The sequence below is a fragment of the Macrobrachium nipponense genome, chromosome 29 (genome assembly GCF_015104395.2).
Source record: "Macrobrachium nipponense isolate FS-2020 chromosome 29, ASM1510439v2, whole genome shotgun sequence".
Classification (NCBI taxonomy): Eukaryota; Metazoa; Arthropoda; class Malacostraca; order Decapoda; family Palaemonidae; genus Macrobrachium; species Macrobrachium nipponense.
Window position 1 is genome coordinate 73,113,893 of NC_061092.1, and position 27,300 is coordinate 73,141,192.

Here is a 27,300-nt window from a genome sequence, read left to right on the forward strand (position 1 = left end):
AATTACATGATCAGAGCCCTTCCTCCTCCCCTCTGATGGACATTATGCATAAAAAAGGAATGAGGTGATTAGCCAAGTCATTCGTAGTAGAGTGGTCCCCCCCGTATTTGCGGGGGATACGTACAGACCCAGTGTGAATAGTTAGAACCAAGCAAAAAGTTGGAACCCCTATAAAAAATGCTGAAAAAAAACAACCTATTTTGTTAGTTAAAAACTCAAGTAAAACCCACTAAAAATTTTGATACTTGGTTTTTTTAAGTTTATCACAAAGAATGCATTTTATGATGAAATTGATTTAAAACCAGGAATTTGTGGATATTTCTCAGAAAATTACTGTGAATATGCTAATTTTTTGCGAATAATGTGGGGAAAAGTTCCTGAGAGAAATCCACAAATGTGTGAGTCCGCGAATCCGGAGAACGCGAATATTGGGGGTTCACTGTATTGACAATAGGGGATGGTACGTTACATGGAAAACTATAGCAAAGTAATTACTGGGTAAGTAGTAATTAAACCTCATTTATTATAAAAATGTCATATTTCATCCAAATAGTAAATGGATGTTACTGGATGAAATTTAGAAAGGATTTCTCGATGCTCAGGCTAAAAATAAAAGACACTCGAAATGTAGAGGAATGAGAGAAGGTAGTGAGTCAAAATGTCAACAGACTAAATGTCGACAGACAAGATGTCGACGGTAATTACTTTTTACTATCATTAGACTAAAGTACCTTAAGCTGCAAAGAAAAAAAAAGCAAAAAGGAATAAAAACTAGAAAAGTAATGGTGTAATATGAATATTTATTTAAAGCAACATGGCAAGAATTCTAAAACTGATTGAAAGGTTCAATGATTTACTGGAATAACCATACAAAGCTATAAATTGCGAGCTGTTGCTCACAAAAATTCCATTATACATTTTCAGTGTAGCAGCCTTCAATGATGCTTTTCAATCTTCAGTATATTTCTTGTTTTCTCCCAGCTTCCTCTCCTTGGAACACGTAGTCATTTAAACATTGTAGGGGTCCTTTTCTAAGAAAGGGATTTTGATGTAGGAAAAATCTATTTCTGGGCGAGGAAGCGTGTCGCCCAGTGAAATAGGTTCCTTCAGCACTATTTCTAAGGTAAGATATTGCTAAAATACCAGAAAACTGCTAAATTGGACTGCCAGAATATTCCAGCTCGCTCACCTTCATATAAAAGGTGTCGGTATAGATCTGGGGCGAGTGAACTAAAAAAAAACACTACCACGGCACCCACTCCAATTAGCCTCTCCTACATCAAAACCCCAAGAAAAGGGGAGCCATTCTACGGCTTGCTATCTACGACCGCACAGTTAGAAAAAGGGTGGGAACATTGAAACGTGAGGGGGGTGGGATTTCACTGGCTTCCTCGCCCAGAAATGATTTTTTCCTACGTCAAAATCCCTTTTCTGGGCTTAGCCGTGTCGCTCCGCTCCGTGAAATTGTACCAGAGAAACACCAAGCTACTGACATATAAAAACAATTAGTAATTAAAAGATAACAACCAAAGGGTGCCAATGAAAAACATAGTATCATGAAATCAATATAATAATAACATATAACCATATAAATTGTAAAAATCCTTAATTTAAAGGTAATAGAGATTAAATTTAAGACATGATAGGCAATAAACCAACAATTTGTATACAATATAGTTTGAAAAAGGCACCTAATAGATGAATATGTATATATCCACATAAATCTGCCCAGCATTACAAATATGTTACTGGGGGGATGAGGTAGACTGATAATGAGGCTGGTAGGAAGGAGTAAATGAGGAGACAAGGTAACTACTACTGCAAACTACTTCCGACCATAGCAGGAAACCGTGTTCCCTACAGTTACCGCTGGGAACTTAAGGTCTTCCAAAGATTTAGGTAGTGGCGTTTAAAAACTGAAGGGGATTTCCAAACCAGTAATAGTTTCTTCAGATCTTCGAAGCTCATGTGCTGGAAGAAATTAATTGAGGTTGTTATAGCTCTAATGTTATGTACCCGTGGGAATGAGTGTGGGTTGGTTGGCCTTCTTAATGAAATAAAGAATTTGCTGTCGTATGCCTTTCAGAGAGATGGTGCCACCTCCCTCTCTATTGACAGGGGCCCTTTAGATATTGTAGAAGTTCTATGTAGGAAAGAAATCCCTGCAATGCCTTCACAGGGCACAGGGATGTGTCCTGTGGGTGAGCGGAATAATTTTCCATGGAGCCCACCTATCTAGAGGAAACTTCATTCTTGGCAAAAAACCTGGCGATCCGGAAAAGGAAAAGCAAAGCCCTCTCCCGAAGATAGGAACTGAATATGAACCTGGGTCCCGCTGGATAAAGTAAAAAAAGAAAACTTAAACTCTGAAATTCTAGGCTCCCGAAGCTAGACTGATGAGAAATAGAGTTTTCCGCAAAAGAGATTGATAATCACATTCTGAGTTTTTAATATCCCGATGCCAACTTAAGGACATCGTCGTTTAGGAACCATGACACTGCAGTTGGTAATTCAACAGGCCTAAGCATGCACAATCCTTGGGGATTGAAGTAAAGTAAGAATCTGTTAGGTTTATGTCAACCCGAATTGAAAAATCTTTTTCATGCTGATTTAGTTTGTGGTTATTGTACTAGCTGCCAATAAATTCCTGAAGAAGGTGATAGCTAGATTTGTTGTCATGGTATGAACATCAGATTTATTGAGGAAGACAGCCAGCTTCTTAACCGCCGATCGTATTGGCGAAGTGTTGACTCTTGCTTATCTGATTCTAAGACCAGGATGTTTTGAGGATCTATGTCTGCGCCCCTTTGTGCAGCAAACTTCATGAAAAGTTCCATAAAGTTAGGGCTTTGTGAAGACCTGAGAAATCGAACACAGTCTTCGTTTGGACTTGTTGGGACAGCATGGGCTTCGGCAGCTGACGAAGACTCAGACCTAATTCTATCATTAGAGGAAACCAATTGCTCTTCAGCCAGTTGGGGGCTATGAGGGCCACCTGGCCCTTGAAAGATCTCAACTTGTGCAGAACCTTCAAGAGAAGGTTCACTGGAGGGAGAGAGATCTATCTTCTTCCATTGTTCCAATCTAATGCCAATGAGTCCGTGGCGAAAGCCAGAGGGTCCAGGTTGGGAGCCACAATAACATGGAAGCTTGTGATTTGACTCTGTTGCAAACAGATCCACCTCGAGCCCCGGTACCATGTGACGCACCAACCTGAATGACTTTGCTGTCCACGAGACCACTCCGACTCCAGAGGAACTGAGCGTGAAGCGCGTCTGCTACCAACGTTCTGAATCCCTGCTAGGTGAGTGGCTGATAGATGCCAACTGTTCTTGGCTGCGATTGAGAAGATGGCTATCATCACGTGATTTAGATGACTTGATTTTGAGCCTCCCCTGTTTATGCAGTGCACGACTACGGCACTGTCGAGCACCAGCTTTAAGTGTGATTTCTTGGCCGGATGGAGTTTCCTCAGGTAAGGAACACTGCCATAGCTTCCAGGACGTTTATATGAAGCTGTTGGAACTGGGGGGACCAAGTCCCTTGCACCTTCCTGTATTGAGAATATCCCCCCCAACCTGTTAGTGGACGCATCTGTTTGTTGAATCACTAACGCCGGAGGGGAAACTGTAGCGGGATCTTCTTTGCTAAATTCTTCGCCTGGTCCGCCCAAGGACGGAGACGTTTTTGCGCAGAATCTCCGCAATCGGGGCGAGCCTGTCCCGGGATCTTGCGTTGGCCTTGGAACGCCAAACCCGATTGATGTCCTTGAGTTTGGCTTTCAGAAGTACGTCCGTCACTGAGGCGAATTGTATAGAACCCAGGATCCTCTCCTGGTTTTCTCCGGGACGTCTGTTTGCACTTCAGAAACTGCCTGGTTGGCTTTGGCTATCTCTTTCCTCTTTGCCGGGGGAATGGAAAGAGTATGAGAATCCAAGTCCCACTGGATGCCCAGCCACTGAAACCGGGACTCTGGAGTCAGGCAGGACTTCCCCCTGTTGATCTTGAATCCGAGATGTTCGAGGAAACAGAACACCTTGTCCGTAGCCTTGTTGAATTCTTCGATGCTTGGAGCCCACACCAGCCAATCGTCCAGATAGGTTACTACCATGATACCCTGTGACCTTAGTTTCCTGCACTACCGTTTCTGCTAACTTCATAAAGATCCTTGGGGTGGGGCTATATTGAGCCCGAAGGGCATTACTTTGAAAAGAGAAGGCTTGTTTTGCCTAACTTGAAGCCCAGAAACGGACGGAAGTGCCGTGCTATCGGGACAAGATAGTAGGCGTCTGTAAGATCTATAGAGGTGGTGACGACCCTACGGGGAAGTAAGGTCCGCACCTGAGAGATGGTCAGCATGTTGAACTTTTCGCAGCGAATTGATAAGTTTAGACGGGACAAGTCTAAGATTGCCCTTCGCTTGCCCGAGCCTTTCTTTGGAACGCTGAACAAGCGCCCTTGAAATTTTAAGTACCTTGTCTTTGACACTGCCCCCTTTTGGAGGAGGTCTTGAGAGTATTCTATTAACTCCAGTGTCGGCTCCTGATAGAAGGTGTGGGTGGAGGAGGACCTACGATCCAACTCCAGCCTAGGCCTCTGGATAGATGCTTTGTGCCCAATTGCTGAACCCCCAACGATGACGAAAGTGGTACAGCCTCCCTCCTACCTGCGAGACCTCATTGGGCTGCTGATGGACGCGACCCGCGGCCTCTTGCAGCTCTGGCACAGCCGGTTGCTCTGCTGCCGGCACGTTGACGAAAGGGACCCTAGCGCCCCCCCTGCCCCCCCTCCGAACCTATTGAAGACTGAAATGCCTGGTTCTCATAGGCTTGATTAAAGGCAGGAGAGACAGCGAAAGGGGCCGAAGGTGCTGCTGTTGGGGCTGCAGAAAAACGAACTGCTGCTGGGGCTGGGCCTTAGAGGTGGAGGGTTGAGGCACAGGGACGGCTTGAACCAAGGTCTGATGTTGAGGGGCCTGGAAGGGCTGGAACCTCCTAGGCTTCTTTTTGGGCTTGGAACTGGAGGAGGATGGAACTCTGGTTTCCTCTTGTATACTATCCCCCAACGAACCCTTATGCTTTGATTGAGGCGCGCAGCTTCGTGTTGGACTTCATTAACAACTGAGGCCGGGAAGAGGTCTGCACCCCAATGGAAGAAGCCAGGAGTTTATTTGGTTCATGCCTGATTGTAGATTCGGCTAGGACATGCTTTCTGCAATTCCTCCTAGCCACAGCAAAGTCGTACAGGTCGCATTGCATGCTAAGCAGTAACGACTTCGCAATGACCTTAAACAGTGGTTCTTGTGAACATACAAGGGCCGCAGCTTCGGTCATCACTAGTGAGTTAAGAGACCTAGCAAGCCTTGTCCTAGCGTCGAACTCTGATTGAATCAGAGTATCAGAGAGCCTAGTGAGATGTTCGCTAAAACAGGGATATTGCACAGTCCGGTTAAGCTTCCCCACCCGAGAAGGTTGCCGGAAGGTCTACCAGATGTCTTCACCACCCGGAAGCAACAATGACGTAGGGTCTGTCTCTCTCAGTTGAGGCATAGGCTCATCCCTCATAACTGCCTGAAGAGTGAGATCCACTACTTGGAAGTGAACGGTAATGGATTCTCGTCGTCCGTTATGAACATTGTGAACGGGCTCTTGAAGGCAGTTACTTGGTATTGGCACAGTTTCCACTTGTCTAGACTGCGAGTAACTCAAAAAGAAAAATAGAGTACTTAGAAGAACTAACCCAAAATGAAAAGAAAATAGATATAATGAATATAAGTGAAACCTGGTATTCCCAAGAGACTGGGAATGATGATCAAATAAAAGGGTTCCAAACTATAGATCAGATAGAAAAAAATAGGAATCAAGGGGGAACCGCAATATATGGGAAAGACAAAAAACAAGGAAAAATATATGAGAAATATAGTAACTCGAATGTGAACTAATAGCGGTAGAATTTGAATATGAAAAATTGATGATAATCGTAATATATAGACCTCCTAATACTAAAGAGTTGACTTAATAATTGAAAAATTGGATGATATATGTAGAAATCACAAGGACTGGACATTCTCCTATCTGGTGACTTCAACTTTCCTTTCGTAGAATGGAAAGAACGAATAGGAGACTGTGGTTGTACTTATATATATAAAAAAGAGAGTAATAGTAGTGCAGAAGATAAGAGGCAATTTGAAAAGCTTTATTAGATATGCTACTAGAATACAACATTCAACAAATAAATCACCTGCCAACAAGAAAGGAAAATACTTTAGACCTAGTATTTGTGAACGAGATGAATTATGTTAAAGAAATAATAGTTTATAATGCGAGTATTTCAGATCATAATGTCATAGAATTAACAGTTCTATTCCAAAGCAAGTGAAAATAGAGATAACAAGAAATGAAAAAGTGGGAAAGGATATGGAAAATACAACTTCAACAGTAAAAAATATAAAAATGGTCAGAAATTAATGAAGAATTAAACAAAGATTGGGATAACATTTTCGTAAGTGATGACATAAGGGTAAATACGGAGATATTATATAAAATATTGGAGAAAATAGTGGTATATATACCGAAGAAGAAAAGTAAACATCATTCATGCATACCAAGAGACAGAAGGATTCTTGTTCCAGAAAATCAGAAAGTGGCAAAAAAGGTTCTTGCAAAAGAAAAAAACAAAAATGCATGGAAAGTTTATAGAACTAAAAAGTAAGATAGAAAATGCAGAACAAAAGATTATACAATCAAAAGAAAATAATGAAAAACGGGACTTGGAAGAAAAAACCCTATAAATATCAAGCAAAACCCCAAACTATTATACTCATATGCGAAGAAGATGAATAAAAGAAGAATAGAAATAGGCCCTCTGAGAATTGAAGGGAGATAACGAATGAAAAAAGGAAATTTGCAACATACTGGCAGAACGATATAAGAGAGAATTCACCCCTAGAATAGATAATGAAGTCCTGATATAGAAGTAAGGGACGAAAATAGTGAATATTTAGCTGACATAGAAATTAATGAAGCTGATATTGTGCAGGCAATTAATGAAATTAAAAATGGAGCTGCTGCAGGGCCGGATGGAGTCCCTGCTATTTTTGTTAAAGAAAGTAGTTCATTCTATCGCAAAGCCACTTGCAATATTATTAAGACAAAGTGTAGATACAGGCAAGATTTATGATGAGCACAAATTAGCATATATCACCCCTACTTTCAAAAGTGGATCAAGACTAGAGGCAAGTAATTATAGGCCTGTGAGTCTAACATCACATATTATGAAAGTGTATGAAAGGGTAATGAAAGAAAATATTATGAAACATTTAATAAAAATAAATTTGTTTAATATAGGACAACACGGTTTCGTACCCGAAAAAAGTACACAAACCCAACTGTTAGTCCACCGTGAGAACATATTCAAAAATATGAAAAGCGGAAATGAAACAGATGTTTGGTTTATCTAGACTTTGCAAAAGCTTTTGACAAAGTATTAGACCATAATATATTAGCAAAGAAAATTAGAAAACACAATATCGTAGATAAAGTTAGGAAGATAGTTAAAAGAATTTTTGTTTTTACACAACAGAAAACAGATAGTTATTGCAAATGATGAGAAATCGGATGAAACCAAGGTAATATTCGGTGTGTCCACAAGGTACGTGCTAGCTGCAATATTGTTTGTTATTATGATTGAAGACAATAGACAGTAATGTTAAGGATTCGGTAGTGAGTAGTTTCGCTGATGACACAAGAATAAGTAGAGAAATTACTTGTGATGAGATAGGAACGCTCTACAAAGAGACCTTAACAAAGTATATGATTGGCAGAGGTAAATAGGATGGTATTCAACTCTGATAAATTTGAATCAATAAATTATGGAGGACAGAGAGAGAAAGCTATATGCATATAGGGGACAAATAATAATGAGACAATCACAAATAAGGAATCAGTTATTAAGACCTTGGTGTGATGATGAATAGGAACATGTTATGCAATGATCAAATAGCCATTCTGTTGGCAAAATGTAAAGCAAAAATGGGAATGTTGTTACGGCACTTCAAAACAAGAAAAGCTGAACACATGATTATGCTTTATAAAACATATGTTCGTAGTCCACTTGAATATTGCAATATGATATGGTACCCCACACTATCAAAAGGATATTGCACAAATAGAGAGTGTACAAAGGTCCTTTACAGCTAGAATAGAAGAAGTTAAGGACCTAGACTACTGGGAAAGACTACAATCCTTAAAATTATATAGTCTAGAAAGGAGAGAACGCTACATGATATTCAGGCATGGAAACAGATAGAAGGAATAACAGAAAATATCATGGAACTAAAAATATCAGAAAGAGCAAGCAGAGGTAGATTAATAGTGCCCAAAACTATACCAGGAAAAATAAGGAAAGCACACAGAACATTAATCCACTACGCACCAGCATCGATAATGCAGCGTCTATTCAATGCGTTGCCAGCTCATCTGAGGAATATATCAGGAGTGAGCGTAGATGTGTTTAAGAATAAGCTCGACAAATATCTAAACTGCATCCCAGACCATCCAAGATTGGAAGATGCAAAATATACCGGAAGATGTACTAGCAACTCTCTGGTAGACATTAGAGGCGCCTCACACTGAGGGACCTGGGGCGAACCCGAACGAACTGTAAGGTCTGTAAGTAAGGTAAGGTCTGCGAATCCACACCTGTTGTTTTCTTGGTCCCTCGAAAGGATTACAGTCTCCTTTGGGACCGCTTGTCCTCCCTAACTAGAGCAGACTCCGTAAGGCGGACATAGCTGATGAAAGGAGCCTGTAACCCCGGAGGGTAGAACTCGAAGTTTCAAGCCTTCGAGTACCGCAACCCTCGATGGTTAACATTCCGTTGACGTAAGGGGCGTAGTTCGCCACCCTCCAAGGATTACCCGGGTGGAAAGGAGGGAGAGTGGAACTGTCTGGCATAACCTGGCTTGGTGCCAACTGAACTGGGGTGCACCATACCTGACACCCACTGCTGGAGTCCTGACATTAAGGACTCCTGTTACCTAGCCTCTGAAGTACTTCTTGACCAAGTTGCCTAAATTACCAACCTGTTCCAAATGTTCGAAGCGAACGAATCCGAATGAAAGGAAGGGGACGATGACTTTTCCCCTTGTACAGTATGAGGTACCTGACTCTTAGAGGTCGATGGAATGGGATGTGAAGGGGAAGGGTAAGACTTCCCCTTCAGAGGCTTAGACTTCAATGACCTTGGCAATGACTTTTGTCTGGGTTTGTCGACTCCGGGATGTTGAACCGGAGATTTAATACTTAAGCTATCATATGATTTTTTTGGGGTTGTCTTTAGTTTTTTGCAGCAGTTTAGGCTTAAGTTTAGATTTGACTTTAGGAATTGCCGAGAGGGATTTCAACCTAGATGGAGGTAATCCGGCGGCAAAACCTTGAAAAGAATTAGAAGACAAAGGAGAAGAAGTATCAGAAGCGCTCAAGGAAAGACCCGGAGCACTAGGAAGAATAGCCTCTATTACCACTCTTACCATAGCCCATGTCTAAAGTCAGGCCTCTTGTACCATATCCGGAGCAGGCTCTTCCACCACTTGTTCCTGTTGCGAAGTTTCCACCGACTCTTCAGCACTGCAGCCTGAATAGAGGCGATGACCGGGGGGGGCTGCCACCCTTCGGATCAACATAGCTCGCACTTTTTTTCCTGCCGAAAGATTAGAGTAGCCAAATCTTGTGACAGGATGTACGGCTTCGCTTTGCCAACGTTGCGCCCGAAGCCACCTACCCAAACCTTCAGGGTAGAAAGAGCAGAGTCCCGGACAGCCTTCGAGGTCTGTAAGAGAAGGAAAATGTTAACCAAGAACTTAAATGGATATAATATAAACAAAATTAGAGTTAAATTACTCATAAACTATACCAAGTTACATGTGAATAACAAACGCAGAATAGTTGCAAGCCTCGCGGAAGAAGAAAACTTACATCAGAGGTGACCCGTTCAACTAGGTCGTAGCAGGCAAAACGTTTTCGTGGTGCCAGACGATCGACCCTTCTAGTTGAACGGCGCAAGATGCATGGCTTCTGCAAACGTCATGTCCACAAGGGTCTTGGATGATGGCGTTACAGCCAGCCACCAAACACCGGAGGCCTGTAAAAATAATGATACATGAGTACCATTGGCAACAGGTATAGAAAGTTCTGGGTAACATTTAATAATACCGGTAGTACACCGGAATAAAAATATATCCGAACCTGCCAAACCTCCATGTACTCTTATTAATTGCTCGGAGTTTATCAATGGAAAGCATATGGATTCCGGATAGACCGGAGCATAAAGTTCTAACCACTGACATTACTATAACAAACCGGAGAGGAGAGCACTAGCGAAAAGTGAGACGGAACGGAGGAACTCGAAGGTTCCTTAATCAAAGTAACACTAGAATAGTAGCTCGAAGACGAGCATATACTCTAACACATAAATGATAAAATAAACAATAATAAATAATAAATAATATAATATTATTCGCCTGACGGAGGCTTGGCCACCGAGTAGACGTCCACCTCCGAGACTCCGGGTATATCCGGAAGCCTGTTCCGACATAAGACAGGGAGGTAGCGTCAGGGGCGAATGGATAAAAGATCCCAAACAGCCGAGGAGAGCAGAGCTCGCCCGAGCCCGGTCGGAACCGAAGCTGGGTAAGCGAAGCTCCTCCCCCACGCTGGGATGAGGTTCGGCTGAGAAGCGTCGCCCGCGAACCGAGGGCCTGTGCGGCCCCCTCCTACCCCTCCACGAGAAACTCGGGTCGGTCGTCAGCGACGACCTGAGAGAGATAAGCACCCACCTAAGTGGGGCCTCTGAGGAGGGGGGGAGGCAGGTCGGTAGAGGGAGACGATCACGTGACTGCCCGCCTCCCTCGCGGTATGGGGAACCGCGAGAAAGACAGGGCGGGAGGCTAGAGGACTAGCCTAGCCGACGCAAAAACAAAAACAAAGCATAAATAAAGAAAGATAATAACATATGTACTGGACACGGGGTGTGGAAATAAAAATAAGAAACGAAATAAGCGGTATTAGAAAAATTAAATGAATATATTAATGAAAATAATGCTTGTCCCGAGAACACGAAACAAGAGATGAACAAAAGAAAAAACCCCGTGTCAATGCACAAAGAAGAAACAACAAAATAAAATAAAATAACACAAAAATATATGTATAACCATCAAAAATAGCATTCAAAACACTGGGGAGATAAATTAAAAGCGCTATTACAAATCGGATCACAAGGTATGGAAGACTCGCGTGAAACCGAAGCGATACGCAAAGGGAACGCTCTAATGGCGGCTCGGAGTCGACGCCTCATGAAGCGACGCCTGCTAAAAACCTAAATAATAATGGCACGAAGGCCAGAAAGCACTCCCTAAAATAGCGTAAACACTAAAACCAGTACTTAACTTGGATGCAGATGGAGATTGACGATCATAACGAAGGAAAAAATCCAAGCAAGAACGCAAGAGAAAGAAAAAACGTGTGCATATAGCGTACGGCTATCTGAAGGAATGACGCTACATATGCGGTCGTAAGTAGCAAGCCGTAGAACGGCTCCCCTTTTTCTTGGGGGTTTTGATGTAGGAGAGGCTAATTGGAGGTGGTGCCGTGGTAGTGAGTTTCACTCGCCCCAGATCTATACCGACACCTTTTATATGAAGGTGAGCGAGATGGAATATTCTGGCAGGTCCAATTTAGCAGTTCTCTGGTATTTTAGCAATATCTTACCTTAGAAATAGTGCTGAAGGAACCTATTCACGGAACGACACGGCTGAGCCCAGAAATTTAATTTAATGATTTTACATTTGTATAGCTTATTATGAAAAAGTAGCAAATTGTGCAAAATTTACTGCAAATATTTAGATAAATTCAATTTCTTAGCAGCTTAAGGTATTTGCTACACTGACATGTATACAAAGTAATGGCCATTGACATTTCGTCTATCGATATTTAGTCCATCAACATTTTGTCTATCGACATGAGAGAAAGAAACAATATCTGTCGTTTTTTCGTCTTAATAATGACTGTGAGTTTTTAACTTATGAAAGAATGCAAAAACGTCAGATTTTTTATTTTGATTAGAAAAACAATGTCTCAAATTTGTATAAATTTCTGGTGATTTGTATATACAGTACTGTACTCTTTATACTCAGTCTTTATCTTACAGGAGGTAGAAATTATCGAGGAGTTTGAATACGAGCCAAATGAATTCTGGGTGATGAAGGTGCCACTGCAGGAAGCAGGGGTATTCCAGATTTCTATGAAGTCTCTGGATCTCTTACCAGAGCTATTCTGGGATTTTATTACTCAGAGTATACAGAGTCTCAGGGATCAAGAGGTGAGCGTAGATTAAGTTAATAATTTGTGAATGGTAGTGGGAAAATGCCTTGTTGTGTGCCTGCTGCAACAGCTGTAGTCTCATGTATGATTCAGGTCATTCAGTATTTTCAGAGATGGACTACATTTCTCAGGTTGTGATGCTCAGCATGTGGATAAATATCAAACATAAGTATGTAAAGAGTCCTTCCAAGCCTAGATGCTGGTTAGTTTATTACTTCTTATTTCAGGGCCCTGTTCATTTTTGTAGTTTGTCCTTATTTGATAAGTTATGTAAATACCTTCTTCCATTCCAGATTTGAGTTATCATACCCCTTATCAATAAATTCTTTCAATGTAACGTCCCTTTTTTTCCCAGCTCCAGTTTGCTGACTTCCTAATTGTGAATGAGACCACTTGAAAACTTACATTGAATTGAAGTGGTCTAGATTTTTACATTTTCATTGTTTCATTTCATGCTTCCATTCACAGGGGTTTGGCAACAACAAAATTTGAGCCAACATACGCACGCCGAGCCTTCCCATGTTTTGATGAGCCAAGCTTCAAGTCGACTTATTCAGTAACTGTTTTTTTTGTTAAGACCATCAGAGAAGATATATAGCCCTCTCCAAACATGCCTGTGAAGGTATGGTAACTCTTTATATTATTATTATTATTATTTATTTATTTTTTTTTTTGCTCTATCACAGTCCTCCAATTCGACTGTGTGGTATTTATAGTGTGGGGTTCCGGGTTGCATCCTGCCTCCTTAGGAGTCCATCACTTTTCTTACTATGTGCGCCATTTCTAGGATCACACTCCTCTGCATGAGTCCTGGAGCTACCTCAGCGTCTAGTTTTTCTAGATTCCTTTTCAGGGATCTTGGGATCGTGCCTAGTGCTCCTATGATTATGGGTACGATTTCCACTGGCATATCCCATATCCTCTTATTTCTATTTTTCAGATCTTGATACTTATCCATTTTTTTCCCTCTCTTCTCTTCAACTCTGGTGTCCCATGGTATTGCGACATCAATGAGTGATACTTTCTTCTTGACTTTGTCAATCAACGTCACGTCTGGTCTATTTGCACGTATCACCCTATCCGTCCCTGATACCATAGTCCCAGAGATCTTTGCCTGATCGTTTTCTATCACTCCTCAGGTTGGTGCTCGTACCACTTATTACTGCAAGGTAGCTGATGTTTCTTGCACAGGCTCCAGTGGAGGGCTTTTGCCACTGAATCATGCCTCTTTTTGTACTGGTTCTGTGCAAGTGCCGGCATTCTCGCTTGCTATGTGGTTTATGGTTTCATTTTTCGTATTGCACTTCCTACATATGGGAGAGATGTTATTTCCGTCTATCGTTCTTTGAACATATCTGGTTCTTAGGGCCTGATCTTGTGCCGCTGTTATCATTCCTTCAGTTTATTTCTTTAGCTCTCCCTCAGTAGCCATTGCCATGTGTCATCGCTGGCTAGTTCTTCAGTCTCTCATGTATTGTCTGTGCATTGGTTTGTTGTGCCAGTCCTCTGTTCTGTTTGTCATTCTCCTGTCTCTGTGCATCTCTGGGTCTTCGTCTACTTTTATTAGTCCTTCTTCCCATGCACTCTTTAGCCACTCGTCTTCACTGTTTTCAGATATTACCCCAGTGCTCTGTTCTCGATGTTGACGCAGTCCTCTATACTTAGTAGTCCTCTCTCTCCTTCCTTTCGTGCTATGTATAGTCTGTCCGTATTTGCTCTTGGGTGTAGTGCTTTGTGTATTGTCATATGTTTCCTGGTTTTCTGATCTATGCTGCGGAGTTCTGCCTTTGTCCATTCCACTATTCCTGCGCTGGTATCTGATTACTGGCACTGCCCATGTGTTTATGGCTTTTATCATATTTCCGGCGTTGAGTTTTGACTTAAGTATCGCCTTGAGTCTCTGCATATATTCTTTCCTGATCGTGTCCCTTCATCTCTTGGTGTTTTATATCCCCTCCTTCCATTATTCCCAGGTATTTGTATCTGTCTCATCTATGTTTTTGATGTTGCTCCCCATCTGGTAGCTTTATCCCTTCAGTTCTCGTTACTTTGCCTTTTTGTATGTTAACTAGGCACCTTTTTTCTATTCCAAACTCCATTCCTGATGTCCCCAAATACAATCCTTACAGTCTGGATTTAGGGTATCTATTTCCTTGATGCTCTTACCATACAGCTTGATGTCGTCCATGAACATCAGATGGTTGAGTTCTATTGCCTCTTTTCTCGAGTTGGTACCCGGCATCCATCTTCTGTAGTACTTTTGTCATGGGAATCATGGCTACTACGAAGAGTAGTGGGGGACAGTGAGTCACCCTGGAAGATCCCTCTCCTGATATTAACCTCTGCTAGTCCTTATTCCAGAGCTTGTAAGTATTGTATTTCAGTTGCGCATTGTATTTTTGAGGAAGCTGATGGTGTTTTCCTCTGCCCCATATATTTTCAGGCATTCTATTAGCCATGTGTGTGGTATCATGTCGAAGGCTTTCTATAGTCTATCCATGCCATATTATTATTATTATTATATTATTATTATTATTATTATTATTATTATTATTATTATTATTATTATTATTATTATTATTATTATTACGTATTATTATTACGGGCATTTGAACATTTGAAATTGATTTCCTACCTGACATTTACCTGTGATGTACAGCGATTTTGTTGCTAATACAGTACTAGGTGACATATGTTTATTGGGGGTCTCATAATTCAGAGCAATGGTTCTTCAGAAATTCCCAGAGGCCTGCATCTGAAAAAGGGAGAAGAAATGTTTCCTTGAATTCATAATTTGATAAATAGTTTAACAAAGGTTTTCAAAATAAAGTCTTATTTCTTTTAAGCTTCTCGACAGATTTAGCGTTGGGTCTCTCAGACCTCAGTAGATTGAAATGAAGTGTCATTTAAGAGTTAAAATAAACAGAAAACATGTGTCTTAAACTTCAACGTTGAAGTTATAGGCAATAAAAATATGTAGATAAATATGAATGACAACAAAAATTACTACACAGATGATGTGGTGCTGAAATATTAAATATTGTAATTGAGTACATAAAGGATTCTCTACATGTTAAACTTAAACATGTAAGTACAAAAATATAGGTATCATTGTCTTATTGCTTACACTAGAATGGAATCAACTTGTGTTGAAGAACTGCAGTACAATGCTAATTTGTAATTAATCTGAGTTTTGCTGTAAATGGAATTTGCCAATTCACTTGATTAAGGCATAGCTATAACACAGCAGTACAGTAAGTTTTTCCATGAGTTAATAGAGCTGCCAAAGTTTATATATACAAACATTAAATGAGGTTGTTGTTTCTGAAATGGTACCAGTTATGAAAAACTAGGAACAAATTTATTGACATGGGAATGCAGCATATCAGATTTTAGGTATTGTCTGAGGTAACTTTATACATCAAGACTATTATGTACAGGCAGTCCCCGGGTTACGATGGGTTCGACTTGCGATGTTCTGAGGTTAAGGCGCTTTTCATTATATTCATCAGAAATTGTTTCCGAGGGTTACGATGCCTACAACGCTCATCTGGCACAAGAAATATTGGACACAAAATACAAAATAATCAATATCCGAAGGTTTTTGGGATGAAAACTCCATTAAGATGCAGTTTACATAGTTTTTAATGCACCCAAAGCATTAAAAGTAAGGTTTTCTTAGGATTTTTGACGATGTTCCGGCTTACGACGATTTTCGGCTTACAACGCGTCTCAAGAATGGCCCACCCCCCCGTCGTAACCTGGGGACTTGCCTGTATAAGCTCCAAAGCTATGAGAAAAGAGATGAAAATTTGGTCTTACTCATTGTAATTGCAGGTAGAGAAAAAGGACACTCCCTCTCCAGATTTGACAGAAGTCACTTTCAAGAAATCTGTTCCAATGGTCACGTACCTCGTGTGTTTCATTGTGTGCGATTTTACATACAAGGAGGTGAGTGTGTTTGTCATTACATTTTCTGTTGTGTGAAAACCTTGATTGGATGATAATAGAGGCAGAAAGGGAGAAGAAGAAAGAGAATAAGACAACTTATTTCTCATCAGATCACATAAAGATGTTATGATAATGCAGCCAGTTCTTTGTGATTTTATTCCTTTTATCTACTATATATATTATAAAAATATAATGTGGTAGTATGAAAAAATTGGATTAAATGTCTGAATTTTTCCTCTTATTTCTGTGATTAGGTTAGGGAATTCTGAACAGTAGTTTTTTTGTAGAATTAATGTTTTTTTTTTTTTATGTTCTTTTGGTGGGCTTGTGGGTGAGGGATTATCAATTAATGGTTGTCTCTCTTCTTTTTCATTGCAGTTTGATAGACAGGGATGAGTGAGAGAGTTGCTCTCCCCTTTCACCTGGATGTCCCCCTTTCACCTGGATACCCCCAACTTTCTCGGATGACTCCCCTTTCACCTAGATACCACCTTTTCACCTGGATGACTCCCCCTTTCACCTAGATACCCACCTTTCACCTGGATGCCCCCCTCTCACCTAGATGCCTTCCTTTTCACCTGGATGTCCCCCCCTTTCACCTGGATGCTCCCTTTCATCTGGATGCCTCCTCTTTCACCTGGATGCCTCCTTTTTTCACCTGGATACCTCCTTTTCACCTGCATGCCCATCTTTCACCTGGATGTTCCCCTTTTTACCTGGATGCTCCCTTTTACCTGATGCCTTCCTTTCACCTGGATTCCCCCTTTCACCTGGATTCCCCCTTTCACCTGGATGCCCCCTTTCACATGGATGCCCCTTTCACCTGGATACCTCCTTTTCACCTGGATACCCACCTTTCACCTGGATGCCCAGTATTATATATACTTTTTTTTGTGTGGGCATTAATTGAATAAATGGACTTATGACAAATTTGACATTTTATTGGATATTTCTATTGGAAATATGGAAGACTCAGTATGAAAATCAGTTGCGGGAACTTAGAATCTAATTTGTTCTAGTTCCTGTATGAACTGATTATACAAAACATTTCAATCACTTAAAAATTATTTGTACAATCGGTTCACACAGGAACTAGAACAAATTATTCTAGGTTCCCGCTACTGATTTTCATACTGAGTCTTCCATATTTCCAATAGATAATACTTGCTACAAAACACAGGAAGATTTCAATGGTGGGGTATCCAGGTGAAATGAGGCATCCAGGTGAAAGGGGAGGCATCCATGTGAAAGGGGAGGCATCCATATGAAAGGGGAGGCATCCATGTGAAAGGGGAGGAGGATCCATGTGAAAGGGGAGGCCATCCAGGTGAAAGGAAGGCATCCAGGTGAAAGGGGAGGCATCCAGGTGAAAGGGGAGGCATCCAGGTGAAAGGGTAGGCATCCAGGTGAAAGGGGAGGCATCCAGGTGAAAGTGAAACATCCAGGTAAAAGGGGCATCCAGGTGAAAGGGGGCATCCAGGGAAAGGGAGGCATCCAAGTGAAAAGGGGGCATCCAGGGGAAAGGGGACATCCAAGTGAAGGGGAGAGCAACTCACTCACTCATCCCTGTCTATCAAACTGCAATGAAAAAGAAGAGAGACAACCATTAATTGATAATCCCTCACCCACAAGCACACCATAAGAACATAAAAATAAAATATTTATTCCGAAAACATTACTGTTTCAGAATTGCCTAGAATAATCACAAAAAACAGAAAGAAAATCATACATTTAGTCCCAATTTTTTTTCCAACTACCACATTATTATATCCATGGAACTCAAAAACATTGAAAGAGGAATCAGGCTGTGAATCAACCCCGACAGTGAAGTTGTTTACAGAATTTGATTTAAAGCAGAGAAAAAGACATTTGGTTTTCAAATAATCTTTGCTGGACAATGCCAAGTAGACCTTTCAGAAGATTTATCTTTCATAGAATTGGGTGTTTTAATTCTGAGGATTAAGATGTGATAGTATATTAGACTAAGATTCTTTTGATAGTTGTGGTGGAAATTATAGGATTCACCGATACCGATATTAGATTAAGGTTCTTTAGTTGGTAAGAGTATGTTAAGTAAATTTAAGTTAGATTAATATTAGGAGGAATTAAGTTTAGAGTTCTTAGGTGTTCGGGGTAATATTAAGTTATACTAGTTACATTTTAGAGGATAAGTTTTGATGAAAGTTTTCGTACTATAAATTTGATTTTAATTAAGTAGGTTAAGAAAATTCAGTTTTATTTAAGAACCTTTACAAATCTGTTCCCATTAGTATCCTGCTCCATTTGCATAATTTGAAAACTCCCTACAATAATACACCTGCTCTTAGTCATTTATACATTTTTTTCCAGGTACTCATGAAAAGCGGAATGCCTTTCCGAGTATATGCTCCAGAGGGCAGAGTTAAATACACGCAATTTGCTCTTGAAACTGGTGTAAGCATTTTGCAAATGTACGAAGAGATGTTTGACTTACCTTTTCCACTACCAAAGAGCGGTAAGTATCTGGAAGCATTGCTCTGTGCATTGTGTTTGCTCTGGGTTTCATGTTGTGTCTCTCTTGGAGTTTCGTATGACAGTTTCTAAGTGATTAATGTTTCGATCAAGGTATCTACTTTTTTTGTCAGGAACTTGTCCCAAACAAAATCTACCTAACTTCGAGTCTTCTGGACATTTCAACATTCAGTAAAGCCAGAGTTGGAGATTGTAGTAAAATGAATATCCTCCCAGTAAGGGAAGAAAAAATGAAAGGGGGCTCCTTAGGGTAGAGTATTGATCCCTGATGGATTTATGTAAGTCTTCATAACACCTTCAAAATATGATATTCTAAGATTTTTTAAACATTTTCTCTCTGGTTCACAGATATGGCTGCCATTCCTGATTATTCCTCAGGGGCGACTGAGCACTGGGGCATCATTACGTACCGAGAAACAAACACAATCTTTTTTCAATGAGAACTAAGCTCGTGCTGTCCAACAAACAAACGCGTTGCCTCTGTTGTTGCCCATGAATTGGCTCACCAGTGGTTTGGGAATCTGGGTTTGTGTTGACTGTGATTCCTTTTTAACTTTAAATCATTTTTGAGTTTGATATTTACTATCATAGAATAAGTTCAAGAGGGTCTGACCTTTGTTTAAATACTCATTTGTGTACCAAGAATTAACTAATAAAACAGTAAATATGTTAAGGTTAATGACAGACAAATATATACAAGTATCAGCGGCAATGTTTGCCAAAGAAAATGGAACAAAGGAGCATTGCCCCCTTGAAGAGCAGCAAAACTTTGAGAAATATTACCAGGATTCAGCCATAGTAGTAATCATTGCAGGAAGATCATTCAATTTTGACAGTGTGAAACTGAGTAGTCTCAGGCAGTCAAAGATGGTATCTTCTGAAGTAACTGTCTAAATCATAGTGACTGTTAATGGGGCAAAGGGAGACACCACTTAGAGCTATCCTCTTACAAGCCTAAAGACTCTAGTGAGCCTATGCCATCCGAAGAGGTGGACAGTATTTGGTACAATGGAAGGAATATTGGAAAGCTTAACAGGTTGAGAATATCTTACAGTAAAAGCTTAGATCTATGCCTGTGTCCTATCTGTTTAATGTCCGTTTAACTCTTCTGGCAGCTGTGATTATGCTACTAGCGTTAAATGGACATTTAACTGTCATGGGCTACTGCATTAAAGAGTCAAGCAAAATCATCCCAAAAAAAAAACATGCAGTGCAGTGACTGTACCATAAGGGCGCTTGATAAGAGTTGGTAAAGTCACTTAAACCAGGGAAAAGTATCATAGATAAGCTCATGCTCAGATATTGGATGGCCTGTTCTTGTTTTCAAACCTGTTCCAAAATAAGGGCTTTCTACTCACTCAAGAAATAGGGGCTCTTGCTTTACTTGGCCTGATTACTTCATCTCGTCAGTTTCATCTTGTTTGGACTGCTACCTGACTCACTGTACAAGCTTCCCAAATGGGCATCATGGCCCCAATTCCCCCCCCCCCCACCTACTCAAGAAGGTAATAAATCAGGTTTTGTCACAACTAGCTTTGGATTCACTTAAATTAGGTCAGATCCAGGTGGCATCTCAAACGAAGTTACTCCCTACATAAGATGCCTTATAGCTTAGAACATAAGGACCTTTTCGAAATGATAAATATGTATGTGGTCACCGAATTTGATCCGAAGTCTAAGGCTTTGTTAATCAATTATATACATTTACAAAGCATGAATCTTTGCTTCAGAATACTAATATTGAGGTAGGGAGTATACAGAGTTGGTTACATTTTCCTCTTAATTATTATATTTCATACAATCAACTTACCTGTCAGATATATACATAGCTAAGACTCCGTCGTCCCCGACAGAAATTCAAATTTCGCAAGCCACTCGCTACCGGTAGGTCAGGTGATCTACCGGCCTGCCCTGGTGGGCGGCAGGACTAGGAACCATCCCCGTTTTCTATCATATTTTCTCTGTCGCCGGTGGTATCAACATTGTTGCTATTACCTCCTGACTTAGATTCATATTTCATCCTTTGATCATCGTTTTTTCGGCTTTTTGGTGACGTATCTGGATCGTGTTTTGGCATTCGCTACTGTGGACTGTTTTCTGGAATAACTCTTTTGGATTTTTCTCAGTATGTCTGATTCAAATGTGAGTGTGAGAATGTGTGTGAATGTAGGCTGCAGGGTGAGGATACCGAAAGCTTCGGTTGATCTCACACTGTATGCCGTAAATGTAGGGGGGTTCAGTGTTCTGCTATTAATACTTGTAAGGAATGCGAGGGATTGAATGCAGAAGAGTGGAAGACTTTGACTTCTTATTTGAAGAAGTTAGAGAGGGATAGAATTAGACGATTGAAAGGTGTGAGTCAAGGCCTATTGAGCCTTTCACGGATAATTCTAATCCTACTGATGTAGATTCTCCCTATGTATCTCATTCTCAGAGTGCTTTTTCGGATTCGGCATCGGAAATCGCCAATCTGAAAGCTACAATTAGAGACATGAAGTCCAAGATGGCTGACTTCAAAGGTAAGGCTAGTGAAAGTGAGCATTTCAGTGAAGTGAGTTCTCCCAGTGTTGTGGAGGGGGCGTTTGATCGTCCCTGCGACGCTCCCAGGCCTAGACCTCTTCCAAGCTCCCATGCCCAGAGAGAAGGAAAGTCGAAAGCCTTAAGGAGGTCGTGGGGAATCCCCAACGGTCAAGACGTCCCTTCAGCTAGCTCTGCTTCGTGGCAGGCGGCTCAAGGGCGCTATAGAAAAAGCGTCCTTCGCGAGTGTTTCTCGTCCTCTCCCTCCCTCTCCTAAACGAGGGTGGAAGGAATCGAACTTGTCGAGACCGCTGAAGCGTCATATGAAGCCTGACATAGATTCTAGTCCAGAGCGTTTCTCAGATGACGCTCCGTCTTCTAGCAAGAAAGCGAAGGGGGCGTCAGCGTCACCTGAAGTGTACGCGGAAGTACCCTTTCCTTCTTCTCCCCCGAGTGATGACGAAAGACGTCATGCACTGGACGTGGGAGAAGCGTCAAGAAAGATCATTATGGCAGTTCAAGAGCAACTGTCATCTCTAGTGGGAGTTTTAGCGCCACGTCGGAAGGACGTGACGCTTCCAATTAAAGAAGTCCTCGTCCTCGTCTCCCCACCTTGTTCAAAACCGAGAAGCGTCATTACAGACGGGGAAACGGCTAAACGTCTTACAGAAGGCGTTCTTAGTTTTCGAGAGCGAGAACAGGTGCTTACGAAGTTTCGTAACGCCAGAGAGACGTAAGACGTCTTTTAGACGCGAAGCGTCATTGGAAACGGAGCATAGACATGACGCTCCGTCCAATATTATGACGCCAAGTAGGACGCCTTTGGAGAGCGGAGCGTCTTCCAAGCGCGAAGCGTCATCGAGACGTCAGCAAAAGACGTCATCCATGACGCTTGGCGAACGGGAAGAGTCATGTAAGCGTGAAGCGTCTTCTAAAATTCTAGAGAAGCCGAAGCTTATGACGCCTTCCAAGACTATTAGAACGGGAAAGAGGAAGGATTATCATTCCCTTAGCCCCTCTCCTATTAGGAGTTTGTCTCCTCAAGAAGAAGAACGTTCGGAAAGGAGAGCGGAGACGCATGTAGATCCCGAGTTAGAGGAAAACTCGGATGACGAATATAGTGGAAGAGAAGGTCTGTCTAACTATAAGGTGTTGACTACCCTACTTCTTGAGGAGTACGGAGACGAGTTGACGCCTGGCCGCTCCTCCTTCTCCGCGCTCGCTCTTTTCCAGTGCTAAGACGAAGAAGCCTTCGTCTTTCTCAAAATGAAACCCACCATATCGATGAAGAGAGCATTACATTCCTTAGACTCATGGATGAAGTCTAAGAAAGACTTAGTGAGGACAGTCTTCTGCATGCCTCCAGCAAGATTGGCTGGGAAAAGAGGCATTTGGTATCAGACGGGATGAGAATATGGGTATTGCTCTCCCTTTCTACAACCGAAACCAGATTTTTTTCGACTTTGGTTGACGCTTCACGGCGTCAAAGTCTCAATTCTGCACGGATTACGTGGGGAATTTCGGAACTGGATCATCTCCTCAAGGGACTCTTTCGTGTATTGGAAGTTTTTTAACTTCTTAGATTGGTCCCTGGGTGATGTCCAAGAAAGCCCATGATTCGGAAGGAATCGAACCTGAAGCCCTGTTATGCATATTGTCTTGTATTGACAAGGCGTACAGGATGGATCTTTTGAAATCTCCTCTTTGTTTGGGGCAGGTCTTTTAAAGAAAAGGACTGTATATGGCGCCTTCTTAACAAAGGCAGTCTCACATGCTCAGAGAGCAGCACTTCTATATGCGCCTCTATCTGACTTTTTGTTCCCTTGCTCAGTTAGTAAAGGGGACATTGCGCATTCTTAACTGAGAAGGCAACTCAGGATCTGCTGACGCAGTCAGCAAGAAAGAAGAAACCTGTTGCTGCATCGGACAAGAAAGGACCCAGTACAACGGTGCAGCCCTTTCGAGGTGGTCCGACCTCCAGACCTTCCACAAGGAGGAAGGCTCCAGAGAAGAGAGGTAGATCTGCTTTTCGTCCCCTTTAAGAAGGGAAAATGAAGATTCTCTCCTCCAAGCACCAGTGGGTGCCAGGCTCCTGGGATTTGTGGAAGCCTGGGACACTGATAAATGCAGACCGCGTCATCTTTGGCGATCTTAAGGAGGGGATATCGTATCCCTTTCCTGAACACTCCTCCCCTAACGTCAATACCAAGGGAACTATCAGCCAAATACAAGGATCCTGTGCTGAGGGATACTCTTCGATCGATGGGGTGGAAACAAATGTGGGACAAGAGAGCGATAGAATTGGTACGGGATCAACATCTCCCCGGGGTTTTACAATCGCCTTTTTCTGGTGGCAAAAGCCTCGGGAGGCTGGAGACCAGTACTGGACGTCAGCTCTCTGAACAAATTTGTCAGAAGGAGAAGTTCTCCATGGAGACTTCTGCTTCAGTCATGGCGTCATTACGACAGGGAGATTGGATGGTGTCTTTAGATCTCCAGGACGCCCACTTTCACGTCCCGATCCACCCTTCATCGAAGAAGTACCTCCGTTTCATGACGGGGGGAAGGATCTTTCAGTTCAGAGCCTTGTGTTTCGGCCTGTCCACAGCTCCTCAGGTCTTCACAAGCCTGATGAAGAATGTGGCGAGGTTTCTTCACCTCAAAGGAGTGAATGTCTCTATGTATCTGGACGACTGGCTCATCAGGGCCAGATCGGAGAGACAGTGCTTGGGGGACCTAAAGTTAACTCTGGATTTAATCAAAGCGTTGGGATTGCTTGTGAACCTCGAGAAGTCTCAGCTGACCCCCAGACAAGACCTAGTCTATCTGGGGATTCGGATGGATTCTCGGGCGTGTTTTTCGAGTTTTTCCCTTCGCAAGAGAGAATCGCAAAAGGTTTTGCGGATAGTCTCTCTCTTCTTAGAGAAGCAACAAACGTCGGCGAGGGAATGGTTGAGCCTTCTGGGGACGCTTTCCTCGCTAGAACAATTCTTCCCTCTAGGAAGACTTCATATAACGTCCGTCTTCAATTCTTCCTCAAGAGTCTTGGAGCTGGAAAACCGGACAACTGTCAGACGTTTTTTCCCATTCCAGTGGAGATAAAGTCACACCTACAGTGGTGGTTGCTCCCTCTGGAAGAGAACAAAGGGATCTCTCTAAGAACACAGAACCCAGACCTAGTGTTGTTCTCCGACGCGTCGGAGAGAGGTTGGGGAGCGACATTAGGCTCAGAGGAAGTGTCAGGCACCTGGGAACCAGCACAGGTGTCTTGGCACATAAACTGCAAAGAGCTCTTCGCCGTACATCTGGCCTTGAAGAGCCTAGAACCTCTGGTGTCAAACAAGGTAGTGCAAGTAAAACGTGGACAACACCACCGCACTGCCTACATTCGGAAACAGGCAGGGACGCACTCCTCGTTCCTTTACGAGCTCACGAGAGACCTATTACTTTGGACGTCTCACAGGAAACATCTCCCTGCTGACAAGGTTTGTACAGGGAGTAAGGAATGTGAGGGCGGACAGGCTCAGCAGGAGGAACCAGGTCCTTCATACAGAATGGACACTACACGAGGAAGTGTGTCTCGATCTCTGGTCTCTGTGGGGTAACTCTCATGTGGATCTCTTCGCAACATTCATCTCAAAAAGGCTCCCAGTTTTTTGCTCGGTCGTGGAAGATCCAAGAGCTCTTATGGTAGACGCCTTCCTGCTAAATTGGTCCTCGAGTAGACGTATATGCTTTTCCCCATTCAAAATCCTGGGGTTAGTAATGAAAAAGTTTTGTGGCTCTCAAAAGAGACGAGGATGACGTTAATAGCCCCCTTTTGGCCGGCCAGGAATGGTTCACGGAGGTGGTAGAGTGGATCGTAGATTTTCCAAGATCCCTACCAAGAAGGATGGATCTTCTCAATCAACCACACTTCAAGAGGTACCACCAAAACCTCCCCGCTCTCGCTCTGACTGCCTTTTCGACTATCGAAAGACTTGTCAGAGCGAGAGGCTTTTCTCGCGAAGTGGCAAGCGCGATCGCGAGAGCACGCAGAACCTCCACTACGAAAGTATACCAATCAAAGTGGGAGGTATTTAGAAGGTGGTGTAGATCCAAGAAGTTGTCCTCCTCCACCTACTCTATAGCGGAAATTGCTGATTTCCTGCTATTCCTGAGAGAAAAATCTCTTCTAGCCGTATCCACAATAAAGGGATACAGAAGTATGCTCTCGGCTGTATTCAGGAACAGAGGCTTAGATCTGGCAGATAAATAAAGATCTCCACGATCTTCATAAGGTCTTTTGAGACTTCAAAGTCTAAGGAACCAGTACCTCCGAACTGGTTAACTAGACGTAGTCCTAAAGTATCTGTCATCGGAAAGATCGAACCTCCTCATCGGGCATCGTTTAGAGACATTCACCCGAAAATGCCTATTCCTATTATCTTTAGCTACGGCAAAGAGAATAGTGAATTGCATGCTCTGCAGGATAAAGTAGGATTCAAGGGAGATCAGCGATTTGCTCGTTTTAAGACCCTGTTTTTAGCGAAAAAAAAACGAGAATCCTACGAATCCCTGGCCTAAGTCATTCGAAGTCAAAGGCATGTCGAGTCTCGTAGGCAGAGAAGCAGAGAGGTCTCTATGCCCTGTTAGAGCTCTGAAGTTCTACCTTCAGAGAAAGCATCAAATGGGAGGCTCTAGACAAGGTCTTTGGTGTCGCGGTAAAAGACCCCACAAGACTGATGTCCAAGAATGCGCTGGCATTCTTTGTAAGAAACGTCATTACAGACGCTCATAAGGCCTGTCCTGACGAACAGTTACAACTGTTGAGAGTAAAAGCTCATGAAGTGAGAGCTTATAGCGACGTCTCTCTCGTTTCATAAGAATATGTCGCTTAAAAACATCATAGATACGACATTTTGGAGATGCAACTCAGTATTTGCATCTCATTACTTGAAAGACGTGCGTGTGACATATGAGAAGTGTTTTTCTCTAGGTCCTTTCGTATCGGCGGATACGATTCTGGGTACGGGAGCCGACACCAATCCTTAAATGTATATACTTTTCTTCTTTTTGGATATGGTCGAGAGTCTCTTCGAACAATGGAGGACTTAGGCTAGCACGGGCGGCCGTCTGTGTTGTTCAGTAAGAGACGCTTTGTCTATCCAAATTAGATGAGTATAATTTTTTTTTTTGAAAATTATGTATGTGTGTGTAATGGTTTTGAGTTACGGTTGTTGTTGTGACGAGTTCGGGGATAACTCGGAACAATCCTTAGTTCTAACATATGGTTAGGATCAGGTGGTCGGGATTGGTTGTGTGCTCCTTCATAAGGTGTATTGTCATATAAGTGGATCAGCACCCATTGCAAAAGTCCTTTAGCCCTCTGCCGAGGTAACCGGATAAGACCCCATCGGCAGACCCACAAGAACTCTTGGCCCATAGATCATATATCTCGCTAAAGTTTCTTGAGGTGATGCAGACTACTGGGCAAACACCCACGAAGTCTACCACCTATCAGGTAGGAACCAAGGTTTTATTTATACCTACAACATATGTTGTTTACCTGTCTATTCCATATAGAAGCTGTCTCTTACCCTCCACGAAGGGTGCCAATCAGCTATATATATCTGACAGGTAAGTTGATTGTATGAAAATGATATTGTTATGTTACAATAAAGTTTCATACATACTTACCTGGCAGATATATACAATTAAAGGCCCACCCAGCCTCCCCGCAGAGGACAGGTGGAAGAGAGAAATATGATAGAAAACGGGGATGGTTCCTAGTCTGCCGCCGGCAGGCGGTAGATCACCTGACCTACCTGTAGCGAGTGGCGCGAAATTTGAATTTCTGTCGGGGACGACGGAGTCTTAGCTAGTGTATATCTGCCAGGTAAGTATGTATGAAACTTTATTGTAACATAACAATACATTTTTGCTTCTTCCTCAACAGTGACTC

General features: G+C 42.3%; 1 protein-coding gene and 1 long non-coding RNA gene across 2 annotated transcripts in view; both read left to right on the forward strand.

The window, feature by feature from the left end:
• Positions 1 to 12,349, forward strand: part of LOC135205979 (uncharacterized) — a 71,682-nt gene extending 59,333 nt beyond the window's left edge. Inside the window, exon 3 of the long non-coding RNA XR_010312659.1 lies at positions 12,205 to 12,349. This is a non-coding gene — a long non-coding RNA (uncharacterized LOC135205979). The remainder of the gene's footprint in view (positions 1 to 12,204) is intronic.
• Positions 12,350 to 12,987: 638 nt separating this feature from the next.
• On the forward strand, positions 12,988 to 19,279 carry LOC135206358 (endoplasmic reticulum aminopeptidase 2-like). The gene is made up of 4 exons (XM_064237777.1): positions 12,988 to 12,999; positions 16,215 to 16,328; positions 18,678 to 18,822; positions 19,188 to 19,279. Exons 1-4 carry the CDS (start codon positions 12,988 to 12,990, stop codon positions 19,277 to 19,279), a joined length of 363 nt encoding a protein of 120 aa, XP_064093847.1.
• The last annotated feature ends 8,021 nt before the right edge of the window (positions 19,280 to 27,300 follow it).